The 24,243-nt window shown below is 37.5% G+C and overlaps 1 protein-coding gene across 5 annotated transcripts in view; it reads right to left on the bottom strand.

The window, feature by feature from the left end:
- Positions 1-24,243, bottom strand: part of DLG2 (discs large MAGUK scaffold protein 2) — a 1,919,888-nt gene that overhangs the window by 1,429,873 nt on the left and 465,772 nt on the right. For all 5 annotated transcript variants that reach the window (XM_057507175.1, XM_057507177.1, XM_057507176.1 and 2 more), the window contains one exon: positions 22,006-22,080. In XM_057507175.1, coding sequence (XP_057363158.1) covers positions 22,006-22,080 — 75 coding nt within the window. The remainder of the gene's footprint in view (positions 1-22,005; positions 22,081-24,243) is intronic.

Raw genomic sequence — 24,243 nt, 5'->3', positions numbered from 1 at the left:
CACACTAATGGGGAAAATAATCACATGAACATGTTCATTCATTCATTATGTGATAAATGCTACAGAAATTCTGGTGGTGCTCTACGGAGGGACCAGAGATAAGGAGAGGCTTCAAAGAAATAATTCATAGACCAAGTCTTCAGGGATAAAAAGAAATCATCCTTTTAATTGAAAAAAGTGGGGATATCATCCTTGTATTTTATTACATAAAACCATATATTAAACAAGGAATCATGTCTTTGCCCAAGTTCCCAGTTAAGAATGTCCCATACTGACACATTTTCAGTAAACCCCTTCAAGTTCACAAGATCTTAGTAACTCCGATTATGCACACAGTGTGTATTAGGTATTGTGGAGCTAAGTTCCCTGTCCTTGAGTTACCCTCTTCTGTTGAAGATCAGACATGTGTGCACAAAAGAGCCACAGAATCATGTCAGTAGGAGACAAGTCAGCTGGCATGATATGAGAAGGCTGCCTCTGTATAAGAGCTGCAAGAACTCAAAACAAAAAGACCACACTGTGCAATGGGTTTGGTTGGAAAGCACTTTCCCTAAAGGACTAAACGTTCACTTGTATTCTGAAGGAACTCTAGGCAATGCTATTTCTTTTCTCCAGTCATCTCATCTTCCCATTCTCTATAAAGACATTTCCAACATCTGGTACCCTCCCCTCCCCACCTCTCCTCTCATTCTCAGCAGATGATCTCCCTCACTTCCTATTTCACAGAGTAAATAGAAATCATCAAACTGGATTTCTCTCAATTTGCCACCAAAAACAAGCAAACATACTGATATCATCACACATTTATGCTTATACGTTAGAGAGATTCATGGCAGTCTTTGGATCTCATCCATGGCCATCTTCTCTGCAAAGGTTTATATGGATTAGACCTTTTCTCTTACATATTAACTTCTCACTCTAAAGATTCTTCCCATCAACACTTTTCAATGAAGTATAAGATTTTATTAGTCTAAAACATATATTGTTGAACATCCTCTCTCTTCAACCCTTCCTCAACCCCTACCGCTTAATTGAAATTGCTCTATCAATGACTTCCTTGCTGAATAATCTTTTGAACACTTCTCAGTCCTTAACTTTGCTTGTTTCTCAGATACTTACACTTTTAAATATTTTTATTTTCACTCTGGAGAGCAAAAACACCTTCCTTGACCTTGCATCTCTTATCAGCTACCAGTCTCCTGTCCATCTTCATAGGACAACTACTGTCTCTATTTATGTCCGAAAGACTCTTCAAACTTAATTTGTTCGGAATGGATTTCATAATCCTCCTACCACCACAGCCAAAATGAAATTTTGTGAGAGTCCCCAAATTCAGTAAATGATACTTCTACTCACTGTTTCATGCAAGACAGAGAGAACTAGGAGTCCTCTCTGACACTTCTTTTTCTCTTACATTTCCATATATAATTTATCTTTATGTCCTGGCATGTTTACTCCTACATATCTCACATCTGGGCATGTTTCTCCAACTCCACCACCAGCCTATTTCATGCTACCACTATCTCTTTGCCTGAAATTATGCAAAATCTTCCTAACTAGATTTTGTTTTGTTTTGTTTTTCACCACAGCCTCCTCGATCCCCAATTTTCCCACCTGTTTGCTACATAGCATCCAGAATGATGATATCAAAATGGAAATATTACCATGCTACTCAGCCCTCTCCCCTCTCTCGAATCTATTTAAAATACTTCAGTGAAATCCTAAGCAGTGTCTGGTGCATGTTTCCTTCCCGGATCCCATGTGGCAGCAAGCTTCCCCTACTGTTCTCCGCATTCCAGCCCTATTGGCCTTACAGCTCCTCAAAATGGGACTTTCCCTCCTGAGACAGGATCTTTGTATATGCTGTCCCCCTGTCTGAATAAATTTCTTCCCCAAGTTGATACTGCTTTTCAAATTTAAGGTTAATTAGCATTCCCTTAAAGAAGGCTTCTCCGACCTCCCTCTCTACATCTATGCCTCCTCCAAAACACTCCAAGTATATTACAAACATCTCTATAACACTCACCAAAGTTGCTGCTTGTCATTCACTGGTGTGATTCTTTATTTTATTGCTGCTTCCTCCTTGTGGACAGGGACTATGTATGTTTTCTCAAACTATGAATTTATAGAATCTAGTACAGTGCCTGTGGCATAGGAGGCACACTGTAAAAATGCATTGAATTAATGAAGGAGAAAGGGAGGAAAGATAGATGGATAAGTGGGTTTGGATGTGTAGAAAAATTATGATGACACGCCACACAAGACTCAGCCTTGTTTAAAGAATACATCTTGAAATGATAAACTAGCTACAGGCAAAAACAACAATTCTAACAGGAAATTTTCAAAAGTCCTTCTTTTTCATATTTCTTTAAATAGACAGTTGTAAAAAGAACATTTCCCTTCATCTATATAGACGGCCACATTTCTGCTGCCCAGGGCTTTTCAGATGCCTGTTCATGGTGACTTGATGGACAGTTTTGGGCTTATTCTGTCTACATAGTGTAAGGCTATAGATAACCAAGTTCCCAGACTAGGTATTGGTGGGGAGAAAAAAGGTGATTTCTCCATCTACACTATTATTGTATGAGATGTCCTTACATTCTGTACAATATTTTACCCTCTTTAGAGGTGGCCTTATCACTACTTTTATCATTTGCTTGACTTAGTATTTTATGTTTCCTCAACGTAACTTTAACACAAGTCACCCATAAAAAAATCATCTGTCAGAAAAAGTACTCTAAACAATGGAGGGAGAGCAAACAGTAGCTTCAATAACACCATCAGTTATAAGAGATGGAAATAATGTCATCTCATTCAATCTACATATATAGCTCAAAGAGGTGAAGAAATTTCCCAAATTAAGTAAGCAGTGGAGTTATGACTCTAAGCAGTGGAGTTATGACTCTAACCCAGGTCTAGGTGACTCCAAAGTTCATGGTTTTCCCAGCAAACTTCAAGTAGTGAAGTGCAGAGTAAACCCAAGTCCCCTGATTCTCCAGTGCAGTGTCAGACATTGTGTGTCCTGCCATAGCCCAGTCTCCTCCCCAGATTCTGTGGCTGTCATGATGCACAAGGACTGAAATAGATAGATTCTTTTGTTGGTGTTTTGTAGGACTTTCTATCACCACAAGTTTTCAGAGAATCATAAAATCTTCCATTCCACGTACTCTTTAGAAAATTGCTTTTGGACAAAGACTTTGGACATTAAGTTTTAGCTCAGGATGCATTTTTGCTTCCCAATTATAAATAGAGTACAACTTTTTAATGAAAATGCTGACACAACCTAAAGCACAATGTTGTATAACCAAATTCACTGCAGAAACAAACGGATGCTTTCAATAAAGTATTAGCATCATTAGAGGTTATTTATAGTATATGTTTAACTAAGTTGTGGATATTAATTTATGCACGATTTTTGCTTCACCAAAATCCAAACTAAAATAGCCATCACGATCAATTAGCATTTTTTCTCAGTAGTTTGAGAGATTTAGCCAATCCAGACTTGAATGGCATTGATTTTTTAACGAGGTGTTTGTTTTGAGTTGGTTGCAAATGTATGGTCAGTAAGTGAAGAATTCAAGTGTTTGTATACACTTTCTATCATTGCTGTACTGGAAGAGTGGTTGTTATAAAATTTATTCCTTCTCCACCCACTTGAATCATGCTCAGATTTGGGGTTTTAATTAGATGCATTTGTTGTACCTTTTGTTGCTGAAGGCAGTTCGTTAACCCAGGCTGGGAGGGGCTGTTTTCATGAGGCAGGCATGGGACTCTGCTGCCTGCTGCCAATAGGACCTCCTTGAGGAGCTGCAGCAATTAATGTTCCATTTCTGTGTCAATCACTGTTAAAAGTTTTCTTCAGGGCAAAGTTTGTCCAAACATTTTGTACAATTCTGCAGAGGTCGGAGTAGCTGGAGGCTGCTTCAAGACATTCGGCATTGACGCCTGCTCTGTATTGGGTGTGGGAGGCTGGCTGGTGCTCCAGCCACTGCCTCTTGGATTGTTTCCCCTGTTTGGGCCCCCCTGAGGCTAAATCTAATGAGGCAAGCCTGAGCTGGGGCTGAGCACAATCAGAAGAGCAGCCCAGAAAGTCACAAGAGTAAGTAAGCACAAGGAAGTCTTTAACAAGAACACCTCCATATCTTTTTTATATAATTCAGGCATTTGAATAACATTTCTTTGTTGTTATTTCCTTTGGCTCTCTCAATTTTTTATAAATAATTTGTAATGTACAAAAACAAAAGTACAAAGCCTAACCATTTGAAATGCCTATAGTCATTATTACTCAGAGTACACTCCTGCTCAGATGTTGTATGGCCTTGATTTAAATGCCAAAGTTGTACAACAGACCCACCGCCTGAATACTGCTGTAGGAAAAGTTCCTTTAAGGAGCAGGTGTGCTGTATGAGGTTTTCAAGGTAGAGTAATTCACTTGGAACAGTCGTCCATCACGACTTATATCTGTAACTGGTATATGAACAGCCACCGCATTCAGATCAAGAGCACTTGATGATGTCTGTGTTTGTTTCACAGCGATCTAAGAACACCAAATAAAAAGGAATAATAGCATAACCAGGGAGTGGTACCCGAGTGAGCTCTTAAAGACATGCATTTACTTTACTTCTAGAAAAGGAAGGGAGATCTCATCACAATTGCACAGGAGCCAGCACTCTGTAACCAAGGCAATCCCAGGCTCGCAGAGGTGCTCTTGGCACTCGGAGCTGGAACCCATTCTCCCACAATACTTCTCAGGAATTCAAGTATCCAGAGCAAATACAGCCATGGCTCTGACTTCTGAAATGATTTTCAAAGATATACAGATTGTAAGAGCAATCCCTGTCAGAAAAAGAAAATCAGACTTTATGATTTTTAAAAGAAAATTAACTCATTTAAACATTCAGACTCCGTACCTTTTAATTACATCTTATACTATCTGAGGTAAATCGAAAGTAGGCCAAGCTGTCAGAGCATCCCTGCTCAAGTGCCTTTGTGGGGCAAATGCAGATGTTAAACTGTAAGCATTTTCAGTGTTCTCCAGTGCTGACAATAATAATGTCATAATAATAACAAAATCAACATGTATTGAGAATCTCCTGGGTGCCAGGCACTGATTTAGGCATACTGCATACATTGCCTTTAATTCTGAAAATAACCTTACAAGGTAGGTATCTATTATTGTTCTTACTTCACAAGGGAGAAAAGTGAGACAAAGAGATGTTGAAATGTTTAACTCCAGTTGGTATGGCTAGTGAGAGAAAGATCTCAAATTTCTCTTGACTCCAAAATTCATGCCCCTACTACTAAGCAGCACCCCCTTCTTAAATGATAGTGAAAAGTTCAGTAGGAAGAATGTCCATCTACACTGAAAAGCCCAAATAATGACAATACATGCCAATACCCAAGGCAAATCTCCCTCCACATATCATCAGAGCTCCCTATTTGGCTGTCAGTCTTTCTTCCTCCCTCAACTTCACCTTTGCTCCACCCCCCACCCAAACTCAAGCCAATATCTGAGATACTGAAGTTGGAGAAGAAAGGAACCCACTACCCTGAGAGTTTGTACAAGCTGAATCATGCCAGCTACCTGCTCACCCATCAAAACCATCAAAGAAAGAGGTATTCACAAACATGAATCTATCCAGGAATTAATTAAAGTTTAGCTTTTGAAGCATCATATGTTTTTGTATTTGGAATTTTTTTTTTTAGTTTGCAATTTTTTTAGCAGCCACATATAGAAGTCATAAAAGTAATTCTTCTCCAAAAAAATCTTTGGGTATAATTTTAGTTTTTTATGTGCTGACTCATGGCCAACATTCATGAACATTGGTTAAAATACCAAGTTATAATATACCAATGACCCACCACTGAATTGACTCAAAGACTTTGAGGGTCTATATTTGCTCTTAGCATTTGTTTCTTTCTTCACTGTTGGCTGCCACCTCCCATGGCTGCTAATATACCAGACTTCAGTAATGTCCTCTCCTGAATTCCCATTCACCTGCTCTAATCATCTGGATCTTCTAATGGATTAGGTAATAAGTAGCCATGATTATTACAAATGTATCTAAGTGGGCTAAGAAATAAGGTATCATGAGTCTCTCATGTCCAAATACTTAGAAATATTTCTATTTCTCTCATATTCTAAATATAAAAAATATTTAGAAGTTCACACAGTAAGGTCATAGAATAGGGATGTCCTTAAATTGTGAGCCTGAAATATTGCTTTGGTCTACTTCAAGACCATTTTTGTTTATTTATAGATAATTCTCAGTATTATATTCTCAGTATAAATGCAGTATGTATTTATACTACATAACTGAGGTTCCTGGATACTAAATAAGTAAAATACTGTTTAGTAAATATAGATTAAATTTAACTTGATGTCAGAGAGAACAAATACTCAATTCATCCAGAGATTTTTCTGGACACAGAGACAACACCCTTGCATTGGAAACTCCATAGGTCCATCACAGGATAGAATTTGGTATTCTCAATAATTTATAAATTGTTGAATCAACATATTCTATACTAGCATCATTCTGCAAACCTGTGAAAATAATGTTGCAGCTTAGCTTTGTCATGGAATGATCTCTGAGAGAGCACTTCATATTCAATTCCTGCATCAAATAATGAAATCAAGAAGTGGGAACTAGAGCCTGGCAACCCTCTTAAAGGAAATTCATCATCAAAATTCCTTTAGCTCTGAGCGCAAGGACACAACTAAATTTCTAAAAAGTTGATAACTCTTTGCACACTGGTTATCTATATAGCTTTCTTCTCTAAATAAATCAGGTAACATTAGAAAACCTCACAGTGCAATGAAGGAAGACCTTCAAAAGTGCTATGGTGGCTATCAAGATGGGTGTCCAACAATTCAACATTGCTCAACATTGCAATTCATAGAAACCAGGTAGTGCCTTCTATGACACAGGCACACTACTGAAATAAACAATCTCTTCTGAATTCATTATTTCCCCAGCAAACTCAAGAGCATCAATTTGCTCAGGAGAGGTGACAAATTCTGTCAGAAACAGGACCAGCATGGATACCAAAGAACTCGTCTGGCTCCCCTACATGCTAGTTGTGTGATGCAAAAAAAAGGTATTTCACTTCTCTGGGCTTCAGTTTTCTCACCTGTCAGACAAGAGAACTATCCTTTGGCAAAGTCAGGTATGGGTTATGAGTGAGTGTATTGTACTTTCAGAAATCCTACTAAAGTTCTGCTTAGTGTCTCATTAGAAGACCAAAGCATTCTTTCAGCAGATGAAAATTTTAAGCATTAGAAAGAAATATTAAAGCAAACAAAAATCTCCCTTCCATGACAAGAATACTCACCAAACTAGGAATAGAAGGTAACTTCCTCAACTTCATAAAAATAATTTATACAAAACCTACTAATAACATTATCATCATATTTAATGATGAAACATTGAGTACTTTCCTGTAAAATCAAGAACAAGACAAGAATATTCATGCCAATTCTATCCAATATTGTACTGAATATTCTAGGCAAGGCAACTGGGCAATAAAATAATATAAAAAGCATCCAGATCAGAAAGGAATAAGTAAAAATATCTCTCTTTACAGATGGTATGATCTTGTATATAGAAAATCCTAAGGAATTCACTGAAAAGTGTTTAGAACTAATAGGTTCAGCAAAGCTGTAGGGTACAAAATCAGTAAGCAAAAATTTATAGTATTTCCATACACTAGCAATGACCATTTAGAAAATGAAATTAAGAAAACAACCCCATATATAAAAGCATTACATAATAAAATGCTTGGGAATAAAGTTAACAAAAGAAATGCAAAACCTCGTATACTCTGGAAACAACAAAATATTGTAGAAAGAAATGGAAGAAAACCTAAATAAATGGAAAGACTTTCACAGTATCAGAAGATTTAATATTGTTAAGGTGGCAATATTCCCCAAATTGACCTACAGATTCAATACAGTCTCTATCGAATTCCCAGCTGGCTCTTTGTGGAAATTGACAAACTGACATTAAAATTCACATAAAAATGTAAGGGACTCAGAATAGCCAAAACATTCTTGAAAAAGAACAGGGCTAAGGGTACACACTCCTTCATTTCAAACTTACTACAAAGCCACAGTACTCAGGATAGTGTGGTGCAGGGATAAGGATGGCCACATATAGCAATGGAATAGAATTGAAAGTCTATAAATAAACCTTACATGTATAGTCAATTGATTTTCAACCAGTGTACAAAAAAAATTCAATGGGGAAAGAATATGCTTTTCAAGAGATGGTGCCAGAACAATTGGATATCCATATACACTATACACAAAAATTAACTCAAAGTGGATCATGGAATTAAACATCAGAGCTAAAATTATAAAACTCTTAGAGGAAAATACAGGAATAAATTGTAACATTGTTATGCAAAGCCTTCTCTTATATGATACCAAAAGCACAAATGACTAAAGAAAAAGATGAATTGTATATCATCAAAATTTTTAATTTTGTGTTTCAAATGACACTATCAGAAAGTAAAAATACAATCCACAAAATGGTACAAAATATTTGCAAATCACATATCTAATAAGAGATTAGTATCAAGAACATATGAAGAACTCTTACAAATCATGACCCAGAAAAAAACAAAAATAGGTGAAGAGGGATGGATTAAAGATGGCGGCGTGAGAGGACAGAGGCTTCCTCCTAAAACTGGATACAATTAGAAAATGTAATTGGCACAACTAATCATAAGAGAGCAACAGGAAAGAGGATGGCATCAGACTGCACACACCTGGAGAAAAGAGCAGACCTCAGCGAATGGGGTAACGTACCAGAGCTGTGGCTCCGTGGGACCCAAGACCCTCCCCCACCCCAGCTCACTGGCGGGAGGAAGACAAATGGAGCAGGGAGGGAGTGGAAGGATTGGGACTGCTGAATACCTAGCTCCAGAGATCTGCTCTGGGAGCACAAACCTACATTTCATGGTACTTTCATGAGACTCGCATGACTACTGGGTTGGAAAGTTAATACAGGCAGAGTTCCTGGGGAGACTGGGATTCTGGCTGCTTGTGGAAAGCAGGGATTCATATCTGGCTGCTCTGGGACAAAAACTTATACCTGTGTGACCGGCCCACTGGCTCAGGCAGTGGAGACAGGCACAGCAGCCGGGAGGCGGGGAACAGCTCTTTCCTACACCCAGTACCGCTCCCCTCCAACCCCCGACATTGCTTCAGGGGCTGAGCAGCTCCAGAATAGAGCTTCTGGACACTAGAGGGCGTCATATACAAACATGAAACGCCAAAGGAACCTTGTCCAGAATAAAATTGTTAATACAACTCCCAAGAAAGATTTAAATGATATGGACCTCGTGACTCTTCCTGAAAGGGAGTTCAAAATAAAAATCATCAACATTCTAATGGAGGTACGGAAAGACATCCAAGAACTCAGGAATGAATTCAGGTCAGAGATCCAATCGTTAAAGAACACGATGGAGGGTATTAAAAGCAGGTTGCATATGGTGGAGGAGATAATAAATGAAATAGAAACTAGAGAAGAGGAATACAAAGAAGCTGAGGCACAAAGAGAAAAAAGGATCTCTAAAAATGAAAGAATATTGAGAAAACTGTGTAACCAATCCAAGAGGAACAATAATCGCATTATAGGGATACCAGAAGAAGAAGAGAGCGAGAAAGGGATAGAAAGTGTCTTTGAGGAGGTAGTTGCTGAAAACCTCCCCAGTCTGGTGAAGGACATAGTCTGTCAGGCCATGGAGACCCACAGATCCCCCTACACAACGGACCCAAGGAAGACAACAGCAAGACACAAAGTAATTAAAATGGGAAAGATCAAGGATAAGGACAGACTGTTAAAAGCAGCCAGAGGCAGAAATAAGATCACATACAAAGAAAAGCCCATCAGACTAACATCAGACTTCTCAGCAGAAACCTTACAGGCCAGAAGGGAGTGGCATGATGTATTTAATGCCATGAAGCAGAAGGGCCCGGAACCAAGATTACTTTATCCAGTGAGATTATCATTTAAATTTGAAGGGGGGATTAAACAGTTTCCAGATAAGCAAAAGCTGAGAGAGTTTACCTCCCACAAACCATCTCTGCAGTCAATTTTCGAGGGACTGCTATAGATGGAAGTGTTCCTGGGGTTGGATAGCTGTCAACAGAGGTAGTAAAATCACGGTAGGGAGGGTAGAGCAGCTGATTGTGAGGCAAATGCAAAATTAAATTGACTATCCCCAAAGTCAATCAAGGGATAGACAAAAAGTACATAATTTGATACCTAATATATAAAGAATGAAGGAGGAAGAAAAAGGAGGAGAAATAGAAAAGAACCTTTAGATTGTGTTTGTAACAGCATACTAAGTGAGTTAAGTTAGACTCTTAGATAGTAAGGAAAGTAACCTGGAACCTTTGGTAACCACGAATCTAAAGCCTGAAATGGCAATAAGTACATACCTATCGATAATCACCCTAAATGTAAATGGACTGAATGCACCAATCAAAAGACACAGAGTAATAGAATGGATAAAAAAAAAGACCCATCTATATGCTGCTTACAAGAGACTCACCTCAAACCCAAAGACATGCACAGACTTAAAGTCAAGGGATGGAAAAAGATATTTCATGCAAACAATAGGGAGAAAAAAGCAGGTGTTGCAGTACTAGTACCAGACAAAATAGACTTCAAAACAAAGAAAGTAACAAGAGATAAAGAAGGACATTACATAATGATAAAGGGCTCAGTCCAACAAGAGGATATAACCGTTATAAATATATATGCACCCAACACAGGAGCACCAGCATGTGAAATAAATACTAACAGAACTAAAGGAGGAAATAGACTGTAATGCATTCATTTTAGGAGACTTCAACACACCATTCACTCCAAAGGACAGATCCACCAGACAGAAAATAAGTAAGCACACAGAGGCACTGAACAACACACTAGGACAGATGGACCTAATGGATATCTATAGAACTCTACACCCAAAAGCAACAGGATACACATTCTTCTCAAGTGCACATGGAACATTCTCCAGAATAGACCACATACTAGGCCACAAAAAGAGCCTCAGTAAATTCCAAAAGATTGAAATCCTACCAACCAACTTTTCAGACCACAAAGGCATAAAACTAGAAATAAATTGTACCAAGAAAGCAAAAAGGCTCACAAACATATGAAGGCTTAACAACACGCTTCTAAATAGTCAATGGAACAATGACCAAATTAAAATGGACATCCAGCAATACATGGAAATAAATGACAACAACAAAACAAAGCCCCAACTTCAGTGGGATGCACCGAAAGCAGTCTTAAGAGGAAAGTATACAGCATTCCAGGCATATTTAGAGAAGGAAGAACAAACCCAAATGAATAGTCTAATGTCACAATTATCAAAATTGGAAAAAGAAGAACAAATGAGGCCTAAAGTCAGCAGAAGGAGGGACATAATAAAGATCAGAGAAGAAATAAACAAAATTGAGAAGAATAAAACAATTAAAAAAATCAATGAAACCAAGAGCTGGTTCTTTGAGAAAATAAACAAAATAGATAAGCCTCTAGCCAGACTTATTAAGAGAAAAAAAGAATCAACACACATCAACAGAATCAGAAATAAGAAAGGATACATTACGACGGACCCAACAGAAATACAAAGAATTATTAGAGACTACTATGAAAACCTATATGCTAAGAAGCTGGAAAACCTAGAAGAAATGGACAACTTCCTAGAAAAATGCAACTTACCAAAACTGACCAAGGAAGAAACACAAAATCTAAACAAACTAATTACCAGCAAAGAAATTGAAGAGGTAATCAAAAAACTACCCAAGAAAAAAACACCCGGGCCAGATGGATTTACCTCGGAATTTTATCAGACATACAGAGAAGATATAATACCCATTCTCCTTAAAGTTTTCCAAAAAATAGAAGAGAAGGGAATACTCCCAAACGCATTCTATGAAGCCAACATCACCCTAATACCAAAACCAGGCAAAAACCCCACCAAAAAAGAAAATTACTGAAAAATATGCCTGATGAACGTAGATGCAAAAATACTCAATATAATATTAGCAAACCGAATTCAAAAATATATCAAAAGGATCATACATCACGACCAAGTGGGATTCATCCCAAGGATGCAAGGATGGTACAACAACATTCAAAAATCCATCAACATCATCCACCACATAAACAAAAAGAAAGACAAAAAAACCCACATGATCATCTCCACAGATGCTGAAAAAGCATTCAACAAAATTCAACATTATTCATGATAAAAACTCTCAGCGAAATGGGTATAGAGGGCAAGTATCTCAACATAATAAAGGCCATATACGATAAACCCACAGCCAACATCATACTGAACAGTGAGAAGCTGAAAGCTTTTCCTCTGAGATCAGGAACAAGACAGGAATGCCCACTCTCCTCACTGTTATTTAACATAGTACTGGAGGTCCTAGCCACGGCAATTAGACAAAACAAAGAAATAGAAGGAATCCAGATTGGTAAAGAAGAAGTGAAACTGTCACTATTTGCAGATGACAGGATATTGTACATAAAAAACCCTAAAGACTCCACTCCAAAACTACTAGAACTGATATCGGAATACAGTAAAGTTGCAGGATATAAAATTAACACACAGAAATCTGTGGCTTTCCTATACACTAACAATAAGCCAATAGAAAGAGAGATCAGGAAAACAATTCCATTCACAATTGCATCAAAAAGAATAAAATACTTAGGAATAAACCTAACCAAACAAGTGAAAGACCTATACCCTGAAAACTATAAGACACTCTTAAGAGAAGTTAAAGAGGACACTAACAAATGGAAACTCATCCCATGCTCGTGGCTAGGAAGAATTAATATCGTCAAAATGGCCATCTTGCCCAAAGCAATATACAGATTTGATGCAATCCCTATCAAATTACCAACAGCATTCTTCAACGAACTGGAACAAATAATTCAAAAATTCATATGGAAACACCAAAGACCCCGAATAGCCAAAGCAATCCTGACAAAGAAGAATAAAGTGGGGGGGATCTCACTCCCCAACTTCAAACTCTACTACAAAGCCATAGTAATCAAGACAATTTGGTACTGGCACAAGAACAGACCCACAGACCAGTGGAACAGATTAGAGACTCCAGACATTAACCCAAACATATATGGTTAATTAATATTCTATAAAGGAGCCTTGGACATACAATGGGGAAATGACAGTCTCTTCAACAGATGGTGCTGACAAAACTGGACAGCGACATGTAAGAGAATGAAACTGGATCACTGTCTAACCCCATACACAAAAGTAAATTCAAAATGGATCAAAGACGTGAATTTAAGTCATGAAACCATAAAATTCTTAGAAAAAAACATAGGCAAAAATCTCTTGCACATAAACATGAGTGACTTCTTCATGAATATATCTCCCCGGGCAAGGAAAACAAAAGCAAAAATGAACAAGTGGGACTATATCAAGCTGAAAAGCTTCTGTACAGCAAAGGACACCGTCAATAGAATAAAAAGGTACCCTACAGTATGGGAGAATATATTCATAAATGACAGATCCAATAAAGGCTTGACATCCAAAATTTATAAAGAGCTCACACACGTCCACAAACAAAAAGTAAATAATCCAATTAAAAAATGGGCAGAGGAGCTGAACAGACAGTTCTCCAAAGAAGAAATTCATATGGCCAACAGACACATGAAAAGATGCTCCACATCGCTAGTTATCAGAGAAATGCAAATTAAAACCACAAGGAGATATCACCTCACACCAGTAAGGATGGCTACCATCCAAAAGACAAACAACAACAAATGTTGGCAAGGTTGTGGAGAAAGGGGAACCCTCCTACACTGCTGTTGGGAATGTAAATTAGTTCAGTCATTGTGGAAAGCAATATGGAGGTTCCTCAAAATGCTCAAAATAGACTTACCATTTGACCCAGGAATTCCACTTCTAGGAATTTACCCTAAGGATGCAGCAGTCCAGTTTGAAAAAGACAGATGCACCCCTATGTTTATCGCAGCACTATTTACAGTAGCCAAGAAATGGAAGCAACCTAAGTGTCCATCAGTAGATGAATGGATAAAAAAGATGTGATAAATATACACAATGGAATATTATTCAGCCATAAGAAGAAAACAAATCCTACCATTTGCAACAACATGGATGGAGCTAGAGGGTAATATGCTCAGTGAAATAAGCCAAGCGGAGAAAGACAAATACCAAATGATTTCACTCATGTGTGGAGTATAAGAACAAAAGAAAAACTGAAGGAACAAAACAGCAGCAGAGTCACAGAACGCAAGAATGGACTAACAGTTACCAAAAGGAAAGAGATTGGGGAGAATGGGAGGGTAGGGAGGGATAAGGGCGAGGAAGAAGAAAGGGGGTATTATGATTAGCATGTATAATGTGGGGGGTGGGGGAAAGGGGAGGGCTTTACAACAGAGAGAAGACAAGTAGTGATTCTACAACATCTTACTATGCTGACGGACAGTGACTGTAACGGGGTTTGTGGGGGGGACTTGGGGTAGGGGAGAGCCTAGTAAACATAATGTTCTTCATGTAATAAAAAAAAATAAGTGAAGAATTTAAATAGATCTTTCTTTAACGAAGAAAATGAATAGTCAATAAGCACATGAGAAGTTGCTCAACATTAATAATAAGCAGGTAAATGCAAACCAAAACCACAATGAGAAACCACTTCAGACTCACACACTAGGATGACTATAATAAAGAAGACAAATAATAACAAGGGGAAATTAAAATCTTCATACATTGCTAGTGGGAATATAAAATAGTACAACTGCTTTCAAAACATTCTGGCAGTTCTTCAGAAAGTTAAACAGCTACCATATAACCCACTCCTAGATATACGTCTAAGGGAATTAAAAATATATAGTCCATGCAAATATTTATATGTGAATACTCATGTAGCATTATTCATAGTATCAAAACAGGTTCAAACAACCTAGATGTCTATTAAATGATGTCTGTATAAATAAAATGTGGTATATCCATGTAATGGAATATTATTATTCAGCAAGATAAAGTAATGGAAAACAGATGCATGCTACAACATGGATGAACCTTGAAAACATTGTGCTAAGTGAAAGCAACCAGTCACAAAAGGCCACATATTGTATAATTCCATTTATAGGAAATGTCTAGAATAAGCAAATCCATAGACACAGAAAGTAGATTAGTGTTTGCTAAAGCCTGGCAGGAAAGGGAATGGGGAGTGTGGGGTTTCTTTAAGGTCATGAGCATGGTCTAAAATTGATAGTAGTAACAGTGGCACAACTCTGTGAATATACTTCATTGATCACTGAACTGTGCACTTTAAATGAATAAACTATATTGTATGTGAATTACATGTCAGTAAATCTGAAAAAAAAAAAACATCACTGGAAAATAACAACCAAAATGAAAAGAAAAATAAATCCCCAATGACCATATGCAGAACGTTGTTACTATTTACATTAATTCTGTGTTCTATCAGATTTTTGACTATGTGACAAAGTAAAGAAGGCAGGAAGACATAAGTGAGTGATGAGGCCCCCAAATCGGTCAAGGTGGATAAAGAGGGAATTCTAGGAAAATATTAATAGATGCTGAAAGAGGAAGCTGGGGGTACTGAATAATATAATAAATTTGTTGACTTCAGTTTTACTGTGGGCCTGCCTTTTGTTCCCAGATGGTTACCTATCATGCTTTCATTTAGTTTCTCAGATCTTGCAGGCAGCCTCAGGACTTACAACCTTCACCTCTTTGCCTAGGGCCTGCTGGGTACATGCTTACATTTCTTCTGTTTTATACTCTGTGTGGTTTTTAAGGTGTGCTCCCCAGAAATGCTTTTTCATCTCTCTCATGAACCAATAACCCTCATTAATAGTATGGGCTCCCTTTCAGGGCATGTTTCAAAGATCACTGTAACAAAATTATCTAACATGAGCACTGAAGATTCCAACAGACTCTTTCGAACCTAGAGAGGAAACCTGCATAACTCCAAAGTAACACGAGCTAAAGGCCAGAAGAGCAAGAGAAAAGAAATGTATCCATTGTGTCAATCTAATCTTCCGGATACTTACTTTCATTGATTTTAAGTGTTTGACTTAGTTGACTATGGCAAAATGGAGTCAGAGCCATTCCACAGAGCTCTTGTTTCTTTAAACTATATTGTGATTTTTCTAAGACAATTTCTCCTCTGGATTCTTTTCTGTAACCCCATAGTTGCCATCCATATGGCCAGATACACTCTAATGCCAATGCAGACCAACTTAAGGCCCTGCACTCTGCAATTTTCCATAATTTCTCTAAAACTGTAATCATCTAATAATGTTCTGATTTTTCATTCTAAGAGAGAACTACTGAGGGTTTGAAAACATTGCCCTAAAAAATTAAAATTTGTACCCAGACTTTGGAAAGACAATACTTATCAAAGCCATCCTGGGTGTAATTTCCAGAAGCTCAGTTAGCCCAGTGGGTGTTGTGTTCATATGAATTCTGGAAACACCCAGAAAGCAGACACGACATTATTTATTTTATGACTAGGGTGGATGTTTTTAAGTGCCCTGGTCTGGGTATTTATGTGGGCTGTATACAAAAATGAGGTCACACAATGAACTGTGGAGGGAAAAAGAGTGGAGGAGTAGCTATAAAAAAAGGTGGGGGAGCCTTTAGACTATTACGGAACAGCTTATGTACATTGTATTAACTGGTTTCAATTAGAGTGAGTGATCCCAACAGTGGGTAACAGTGAGGGATTCTGAGAGAACATTCTGAAGCAATTAACACTTTAAAAGAACATCTCCTCCGGTTTCTTTGAGGAAGGCCTGTTTTTATTGATTTCCCATAAAAGAGAAAAATAACTTTCATAATCTAGGACATGGTAGGGAAATGTTAAAATGTTCTAAATTAAAAGGGATATCCAGTCCCACTCCTTGAAGATGGCCTTAGTTACTCAGAATACAAACATCTCCTGTTCATATGACATTCCTATGTCACCAGTTCCTACGTGTCAGAGCGAAATGTTTCTTTTCAATAGCTTCAAGATTTTCTGCTTTCAAAGTCTTAAAGACTGTATATTAGCTCCTGGAAACTTTTCCTGTCCCAGCCTAAATCCCTTTCTAAAGAAAGGGCTCTCCTAAAGAAATCTAAGTAAATAGCCCTAAATTAATAAGAGTTACTGCCTGTATTTGATGCTCCTCCTCACCAATTCCCCCTGGACCATTCACTTCCTTCTGGAGTGACTATCTTTTTTCATTCTTTTCTCTTCCCATTTATTCAGCAATTACTTTGTGCCGGGTGCTATGTTAATGGTTGCTATGCAGTATCTCATGTAAATCTCAAAATACCCTGTTGCAAACATAAACTCAAGGAAATTAAGCAAACTGAACAAGATCATATGACTAGTAAGTGGCAGAGTTCATATTTCAACACAAATCTTACTCAGTTCTAAAGCTTGTATACTTAACTATTACCAAACACTGCATCTTCTGTCTTCCAAAATCTGTCTTGAGGCAAATCTCCATTCTGAAAATTCATAGCTTTTTGTATAGAAAAAAATTTATACCATTTTATAGCATGTATTACCCAGTACAGTGATTATCTACATGTATTGTTTCCTGATCCACCCTGTGGAATCCAAAGGTCAATTACAACTTATTAAATGTGCTCAGTAAATGCTTCTTGAATGAGTAAACAAGAGTTGATGTAATCAAAGTGCAGTGTTCTCACTTGAAAATGCATACATGATTTAAAAAATATTTCACCTATTTATGGGTGAATATTATATAACAATAGAGATACACAGTTATAACAATGTTCATGACAAGCTCCATAATAGCAGGGACTTTATTTTCAGCTTAGCTTTTAGAAACTCCTCTCATTGCACTGTTTCCATTTCTGACCACCAAGGGGTATGCAAACATGCAGAGAAACAAAGCATTTATTGTAGACAAATCATGGTTAGGTATGTATTGTATGTCTAATCAATAAAATCACACATCACAGCCATTTCTAAGCATTGCCCAATAACTAAGGATAGTGTTTTGGGCATTCCTCAAAGTGATCAAATCCACGCACAGGCCACAGCCATACTGAGTGGACCAGCGACATTCCCTGAAATACAGCAGCCACTCAAGCCTCCTACAGCTGGTCAAGACTATAAGGTTCTTTATTTCCAAACACCAGGACTAATTGTTAGCCTACTTCACAACAGATTCAGAGATCTGCCTGCCTTCACCTGCGTCTCAGAACTTGTAGATGTCTTCTCACTTGTTTACAAGTGGTAGTGGTTCAGGTAACCATTGTGTCCATATGCATGGTCATGCAGACCAGTAACATATAACCCAGTTAAATTTAAAGTTTAGAGGTGAGGAAGGGCATGTAGTGCTTAATGTAGCCACACATGGAGAGATAAATAAATAATAAAATGGTCACACCACACTTCTCACTAAGATATTTCATTTATAGCTATTCAGAAAGCATAAATATGTCCACGTTTCTGTATAATTACTGAGGGCAAAATTGCTATTCATCTTGAACCCCAATTTCTACATTATAGTTCTGGCTAAAAGAAAAAGACTTTAAAAATACCTCTTGGTCCCATCATTACAAAAGTGTAGAGTGCCAAAATAGAGTATCTAGGAAGACACAGAACGAACAGTAATAGAAGTCATTTTCAAGGCAATATGTAGCTGGTGACAGGCATTTGCAAAGCAATTTAGAGAAAGAAGCCTTCTTAGGAAAACCAATGACAAAAGCTCCGCGCTTAATGTGAACCTGGGGCAAATGCACACACAAAGACCAAGACCTCTTTCGAAAAAAGTAATAAAGCCCAATTATAAGAATACAGTAATTCCAAAGCAAATACCAAGGCATAAGAATAGGACAGTGGGGGGAATGTAGGAAAGAATCAACTCAACTTGAAAAAGGCACCAAGATAACAGAAATGATTCATTTATTATGAATGAATATATGTATTCATTTATTTATAACTTGCTTCAGTCCATAAAGGATTTGAGACAGACAAGACATTCACTTAAACACATGAGGCTAAGATATTCTCTATTTCCTGAGAGATGAGAAAATGGAAATTAATACCAGAATGACTATACATATCATACATAGTTTTTTGTTATTTAAATAGGCTTATGCTAACTATATAATTAACTATCCATTTTCCCTATTCTATAATGTAAATTAAGTTATTATCAGGTTATTATTTGATCAATTTTTATGTCTCAAGTGTTATATATAATCATATATTTGGAATGAACAGACTATTATAAATGATTGAATCCCAGTGCTGTGAATGTCCCATTCTGCCTGACACTACCGCCCATTACACTAGCTCTGGTGGGAGCTTTATACATGTTGCTCACTAGGGGATTAGTTAAGGTAGGGTTTTTTTCTCTTTAAGGGTTGCAAATAAGACAAAGAACATTAAACCCTCCCAAGCAAAATAAAGCAGCAATATCTAGATTAATTTGAGGGAAAAAAATAACTTATTGATTATCAGCAGGTTATTGGGATCTTTCTACAAAATCAAACAAGATTTGAGTAAGCAAAACCTCAGGTATAAGGCAGCTCCAGGGATCTCAGCAACCCAAGTTCCCAGAATTCTTTCCAAACTATTGTCATTCATATGATTCAATACTGATGACTACCAGTTTGATATCTCTCTAGTACAGATTTTAAATTCCCAGAAGAGAGAATCCACCTTGCCCTGCTGAGATCAGATAGTTACCCCTGGATCAGTCAGCTATGGCCAGAGACAGACTCACATAACCCAGACACAGCCACTGAGAACCTACCTTGGTGGATGGGGTTACTTACACACAGAAAAAAGCACAATTATTATTGGTTGTGTACTCCTCCGGAAAGTGTCTGCCCCATGGGAGATATAATTACTTTTAAGTAAATAGCAAAGGAAATCTATGAAACCAGCAGCTCATAATTCCATGGCAGAAGCAAGAAGAAATATCTGATGCTCTCACCTGATCACAGAACTGAGAATCAGACTTTAATGTTGGCAATTCTGACTTGTGACCTTCAGGAAGAGTCTTATGTAGTCATGTATTTAATCCTTAATGTCCTACCACAGGAAGACCTAATCTTGGATTTCTGGACCCTAAATGGTCCAAATCCAAGGTAGAAATGAAGGATGAATTATTTTTAATAATCCAAAAGGCAGAATTCTAATAATGGATTTACTTACAGTAAGATTCACAAAGTAACTAAAATGTCAAACATTTTTGTCTGAGATTATCAGTACAGTGTAGCATCAGAACTACATGTGGATGATAAAATAGGAACACTATCTTATTTATCTTGGTATCTCCAAGCAACTGGCATAGTACCTGACAGAGCTAAATCAGACTACTAAATTCTGTCTAGTTTGAACAAAATTCCTCAGAACACACATTCACCAGTACTCTAAAGGAAAGAGCATAAAAAGGACCCTTGAGGGTGAGAAATGGAAACCATCTACTTAAGAAGGTAAAATAGTATAATTATTCCTCTTTATCAAGAAACATGAGAGTTGTAAAATAATTTTTAAAACCTTACTAAGAAGAAAATCAACAGGTTGAAGATTCATTCATCAAACCTACACTCACAGGGCTCCTATCATGTGCCATGGATTTAGCTAGGTACAGGCATATTAGGACGTAGAACACAGGGTCTCCTTGGAGACACAGACATCCAAATCAGTAACTGTGAGATAATATCAGCAGGGATACAATAAAAGGTGTGCTTAATGAAGAAACAGAATTCTTAAAAACACATCCTTTTTCTGCTGTCAGCAGAGTCCCTAAGCAGGCACTCCCCTCTGACCATCTGCTCACAAAAGTATGACATTTCTATTCTCTGAGTCTCCGGCAGGTCTGGGCTGCCTGTGCACTGCCAGGATGCCTCCAAAACTTAGCAGCAGCATCTCTCCCTTGTTACAGGTGATCCCATCTTCACATCCTCCCACAGATAAACAAACAAAAACCAAGAAAGAGGCTTCATTCCCTTACAAATCTGAGTGAAAAGTAGGCTCCACCAGGCCTACTATAGTCACAAATCATTTGATGATAGTTCAGCTGCACCTTTCAGCAGCTTGTACCTCAACAACAGATGATGCGTGAGAAGCTCCACATACTACTTTATATTGCCTGCAAGGTGGATCAATGAGAGGAACTTCCAAAAAGTGACTTTTGCACTTCTTTATGCATCACACACAAATTATTTCATGACAAGCCAGCTGTCAGTGATGGCACACAGTTGCCAGAGAGGAATTACTGTCATTTCTATTAGGCAGTGTATGTATTAAGAGAGTATCATACAAACCAGCCACTTTCTTCATTTAATCAGAGCACAGAATATTAGAATGAGCTCATGAAAAGAGACTTAGGGTATCTGAGTCTATGCCCAGCTTTACAACTGATGCATTATCCTCACTCCCTTTGCATGTAAGTCTCCCACTGGTAACACAGGAACAATGACATTAATACCTGTCTCTAAGGCACTTGAAAATTCTCTAACAGAAGATTTTATACAAACGCAGAGACTATTAGTATGCTAGAAAGACTTGAAAATTGCAAATCTGTGTGCTTATCACTATTAAACAGTCAACACAACAAGGACAGAAGAGAAAGCACCCTTCTCTAAGGCCTTTCTAAAATCAAGTATCGCTGAATATGCAGCTACTGAGAAAAAATACATGTGCAAATATATTCATTTTAATGACTATTCAAATCTAAAGCATCAATAACCCATTTAGATAAATTCATTGCAAGTCATCCTGACTCCAAAAACTAATGCATGGAGTCACAGGTATTACATAATGCAGAGCTTTCTGAAAAGACATTCTTTCTCTGTTCAGAAGGTTTGCTCTACTCTAGAATTTCAGAGAATATTCTAGTCTGTTCCACAAAGGTTGTTCCAAAATATAAAAATGATTCTCCTTCAATCGGGCCAATGTTGGAATAATCAAATAATTACACTTACAGTACAGTGGTGCACAGGCATCCAAGCAGGGGCTTCCACTGAACAGTTCTGGGCTGGGCACTTGCCTTGGTTTTGCTGCAAATGAGTAAAAAGGATGTTATGTTCTGTATATTACATGCAGCAGAATAGCCTAGCTGACATGTTTTTCAGTATGTTTATTACCATATTTAGAAGTATAGGAGAAGCCTCTGAGAATGATTTTTTGGTGCAGTGCTGTAGAAAACCAGGTAATTTCTACTCTTATCAAGGCATAAGAAATTACCCTTTGTTTTTCTATTATTCTAAGGATTAGGTATTGGGCGCCAGGCTCCCTAAAAGCAGCTGGCTTCTTAGGCCCCAGCAGTAATCATCTGAGAACCTTCCTAACCCAGAGGCAGAACTGGTCTCCTCTCCTCCGGGCTTCCAGATAAAACTGACACGACATACTCCCGTGAGATCATGTGAGTCAAGGTATAGAAAGTCTTGCTTACTTGTCTCCCATCCATATTGTGAGCTTAGATATTCTCTCTACAGCATTTCATAGAACCCCAGAATGTAGAGTTGGACAGGACAGATCTTAAAAGCCTTTCTTGTCACATCAGAAACTGAGGTGCAAAGAAATGAAACAAAAAGCACAGAGATGTGACATTCTAACAATCTGCAAGGCACTTCTTTTTATATTAGAAATTTATCTCTACCTAGCCTATCCTTTTGTTGTAACTCCTATAAATTCGCTTCTAATTGACCTTTTAGAGAGAGTGAAGTGCTTCCCTTTGAACAATATTGCTCCATCCTGTACTAACAAGGACTGATTAGTGCCAAAAGGGGAGGAGGGGATTTTCATAAAAACATCTTTTATCTTTTATTTATTTTATGGTATCTTCAATTATAATATAGATGTACTAATGTTAATAATAATCATAAACACCACAGCCAGGATTTGTTGAGCTACTAAATATGCTAGAGATGGTTCTGGACCCATTGTATCACCATTAGTCACCACAACAGATATGGATATCAGTATTATGCTATTCTACAGGACAGAAAACAGAAACTCAGAGAGGGTGAGCAATTTGCCTAAATATTACCCTGCAAGTAAGCGGCACAGCGGGGAATGCCGCAAGAATCTGACTCTGTTGTCCATGCATGCTCCCTCTATGAGATACTCCCCCGCTACTTTTCATTTTCTGTTTAATGGGACTTAAGAAGTGTCACCAACTAATACGATTTCATCTTATCAATGATCTAATATTTCTAACTTAACTGGAATAAAATATTGAATTTTATTGAAGTACTTGTGCTAAGAATGATTTTTTTGTGATTTATAAGCTTTCTAGAGCAACCTTTACTTAGGTGACCTATTTTGAAGGCATCACTAAACTCTGAAGTGATGTTTGTGTGATTATTGATAAAGTCACCACAAAAACACACTTAGTTCATCAATCTACATGCTAAGTTTTTTTGTTTAAGTCAAAATATGACATACAGTACCAACAGGTTATATAAAAGGTGAACTGAACTCATATCAGACAACCTATCATATCAGTTTCAAACTAAGCTCAACCGCATGTTTGCTGCTATGAGATGCACTGAGATTTGGTAGTAACATCTGCAAAAAGTATTAGTTATTAGTGTCTTGTCTAATTCATAGGAGTGCATCAAATGATAGATATCGATTCACCTCAGTGAACAGGAACAGATCACTATAACAATTTGCAAGGATATTACTGGTGAGAACACAAAAAGTAACAGGAAAAGTTTATTTTCCTTTTCTGATAGCTTAAGCCAGATCAATAAATATAATTAATCTGTATGTGAGGTTAAGCTTTTTTTTTGAAAGTTGAAAGCATTATTAAGATGCTAGTTATTATTTCTAATTATGAGCATTTACACTAAACAGCATTAGTGGTGATGATGAACCTCTCTTTTGTAATAATTCATAATTGTTAGTAAAAGTAGTGGTAACGAGTTTGTTTTATATCTAGGGAGTGTATATCTTTATGGAGCACAGGGTTAAGAGGCAAAAGTTCAATAAGTAAGTGAACTGTACTTGGGCAGAGGTATCTACGTACTGATAAAATGTGATGGGAGCATAAATAAGGAGGGTTTGAGCTTCCATGGCTGCATAGCATGGAGTAAATAAAGATGGCAACCTGTGTCAGTCTGTCTCTTACTCCATTATTACTGGAGTTTTGAATATTAAGACGTTCCAATTAGTATTTTAATCAAGTGGATTAACAATATGGTTACACAGGGGCA

This window comes from Manis pentadactyla, chromosome 9 (genome assembly GCF_030020395.1).
Source record: "Manis pentadactyla isolate mManPen7 chromosome 9, mManPen7.hap1, whole genome shotgun sequence".
NCBI classification, from domain to species: Eukaryota; Metazoa; Chordata; class Mammalia; order Pholidota; family Manidae; genus Manis; species Manis pentadactyla.
The sequence above is the reverse complement of the archived record's forward strand: the minus strand, read 5'-3'. Positions and strand labels throughout refer to the sequence as shown.